General features: G+C 29.3%; 1 protein-coding gene across 1 annotated transcript; it reads left to right on the top strand.

Annotated features, from left to right (window-relative positions):
- The first annotated feature begins 1,550 nt into the window (after window positions 1-1,550).
- Window positions 1,551-2,300, top strand: PSRP4 (plastid-specific ribosomal protein 4). Its single transcript, XM_011049132.1, has 3 exons — window positions 1,551-1,751; window positions 1,826-1,890; window positions 1,980-2,300. The coding sequence occupies exons 1-3, from the start codon at window positions 1,604-1,606 to the stop codon at window positions 2,106-2,108; spliced, it is 342 nt and encodes a 113-aa protein (XP_011047434.1). The 5' UTR covers window positions 1,551-1,603; the 3' UTR covers window positions 2,109-2,300.
- Window positions 2,301-2,769: the final 469 nt, after the last annotated feature.

A 2,769-nucleotide genomic window follows, 5' to 3' on the forward strand; every position in this document is an offset into this window, starting at 1 on the left:
AATTCTAGAAGACAATCTTTTATAAAGAAAATATCCTTAAAAATAATGTTCATAACACATCTAGATTTTCTATTTATTGTCTTCATTTTTTTTATTTTTCTTTTTTCTTTTTCTTTACCAACAACAATTTCAAATATAAATGAAATTTAAAATTATGGTAACATTGAATTCTCCCCATCTCATAACCTGGATTGCGAGTTGGTAAAGTAACTCAATTGACTCAGTTTTTTTAATAAATTTTGTTTTAATTTCATCATTTAATATTATGTTTAATTGAGAATTATGTTTTATGATTTATTTTTTATTAAGTGATCCCAATCTCATGACTAAAAAATAATACATAACGGGTTAACCCGAGTTGACTTCTCTCATTTTTTTTAATTATTATTTTTTTTATATAAATTTCATCGTTGAACACATTGGTCCGACATGGTCAATTAAGAATTAAACTTTTTATAATTTTTATAATTTATTTTTTATAAAATTATCTCAATCTCATAACTAGAATTGTGAATTTTATATGTTAATCTATGTTAAATCAAGTTTTTTTCTTTTACAACGTCATTTCAGTTTCATGACCCGAGTCATAAGTTAGGTGGATTAACTTAGGTTATTTTTTTTTATGTTTATAATTTTTATAATTTAATTTTTATAGGATTATCTCAATCTCATAACTAAAATTATGAATTTTATATGTTAATCTACGTTAAATCAAGTTTTTTCTCTTCTACAACGTCATTTCAGTTTCATGACCCGAGTCATAAGTTAGGTGGATTAACTTAGGTTATTTTTTTTTATGTTTTGTCTAATTAATTTTTATTTTTTAATCTCATCTTTCAACATTAAAATGATTTATATTGGACTTTGTAATTTATTTTGACTTGTTTTTTATATGGTTATTTTAGTCTTACGACTCGGGTCGAGAGTTTGATAGATTAACTCATATCTCTTTCTATGATCTTTTTTTAAATTGATTCTTTTTAATTTTATCCTTCAACATTAAATTGATTGAGAATAAAAATTCATAATTTATAATTAGCTTTCCATGGAGTTATCATAGTATCATAACCTAAGTCATAAATTTGACATGTTAATTCATGTTAATCCAAATCAATTTGCTATATTGTTATCTTAATATTTTTAAAAATTATTATCTTGAGATTTTTTTAGTAAAACGGGTCGTTTCAATTGTTTTTAGACCAACAAAGTTAATTGGATCATATCGAGTCAACATCAAAATAATTTATTTTTTTAACTAAAAAAATATTAATAATATTTAAATATTTTTTAAATTTAATTTTTTTTTGATATGCTGTTAAATAATCTAGCTGCCATCTAATTAGCTTCGGCATTTTTGCATTTCGAATTGTCTTTGTTTGTTAGGCCCAGACAAGTCTCCAAGCAAATCTCAGGCCCTGCCATGAATCATTTGAACTCTCTTAGGCCCTTGAAGTTGATAGTCTATTCTAAACTGATGTAGTTCATAGCCTTAACACAATTGGAAAAGCCCATAGCCCACTCTATCCAAGCTATATAAAGGAGGGAAGAGACCAGAGGGTGGAAACCCATGAACTAAAAAATACCTTATCCTTAAGCTTTACTCATGGCTTCACTCATGGTGGGTGCTATCCCTATGACCCCTCAAGCTCTCAACTTTAGCTCTCGCCTTTCTTATTCTCAATCCCAAATCTCTCTTTTCCATTCAACCTCTTCACTGCCACTCTTCACCGCCAGCACTTCACTCCCATTTGGTAACTAAAAAACTTCATGTATTTTCTTGTCTAATCTTGGTTTTGTTTTTGTATTAAACTGTTGCTTTTATCAGTGTACTGTGGAAGAGGGGACAGGAAGACTGAAAGAGGGAAAAGATTCAACCACTCATTTGGAAACGTGGGTACATTTTGAATTTGTGATTTTTGTTAATTTTGTTTGATTAAGCATTGATATACAATGTGGTGTTGGTTGTGAATTTTATGCAGGCGAGGCCTAGGGATAAGAAGAAAGGGAGAGGACCACCAAGAATACCAGTTCCTGCTGCTCCACCTAAGATAGATAAGTCTGTTGATGATGAGGTTGTCAAGATTGAAATTGATGAGTCGCTTGGTTAATATGGATTGCATTACGCTTTATTTGGTTACTGTTTCTTTTTTCCCCCCGTTTTGTTGATTTCTTTAACTTTGTAATTGCTAAAATCTTTCTTGTTGTTAAATTAGTTTGTATGAATCTGCTAATTGCATGTTGCAATATGTTAATCTGCTTTTCGAGTTCTTTTTTGAGTGTTTCGTGATTTTATGACTTTCCATGAATCTGTTTTTTGGAGTTAAATTAGTGGTGATAATTGTTCTGATATGTGCATGAAGAACACCATTGGTTTTAAATTCACGATTTAGAAAACTCAATTGTTGGAAAAGTTAGGGCATTCAATCCCTTTTGCTTTGTGAGTGAAGCAATTACAAAGATATGATTTTTTGTAGATATTATTTCATTTGTTGATTCCATGATACAATTTCTTGCTTAGTCCGAAGCAAAGTCATTTAGTGAATTGGCAGGACTTGGCATACGGGATTTGCCAATATGGATGGAGATTTAAGTCCATTTCGAGGTTAGATGCTTTGGAATTGTGAGCTTTGTTATAGATCTCTGTTATTGCTGTGATCTTTTTGTTATAGATCTCTGTTATTGCTGTGATCGTTTTTATTTATTTATTTATTTATTAAGGTAAAGAAAATGAGAATTTGGTAACCTAAAATGTTTAGAGCAAACTAATTT

Source organism: Populus euphratica, unplaced genomic scaffold (genome assembly GCF_000495115.2).
Source record: "Populus euphratica unplaced genomic scaffold, PopEup_1.0 scaffold130.1, whole genome shotgun sequence".
Lineage (NCBI taxonomy): Eukaryota > Viridiplantae > Streptophyta > Magnoliopsida > Malpighiales > Salicaceae > Populus > Populus euphratica.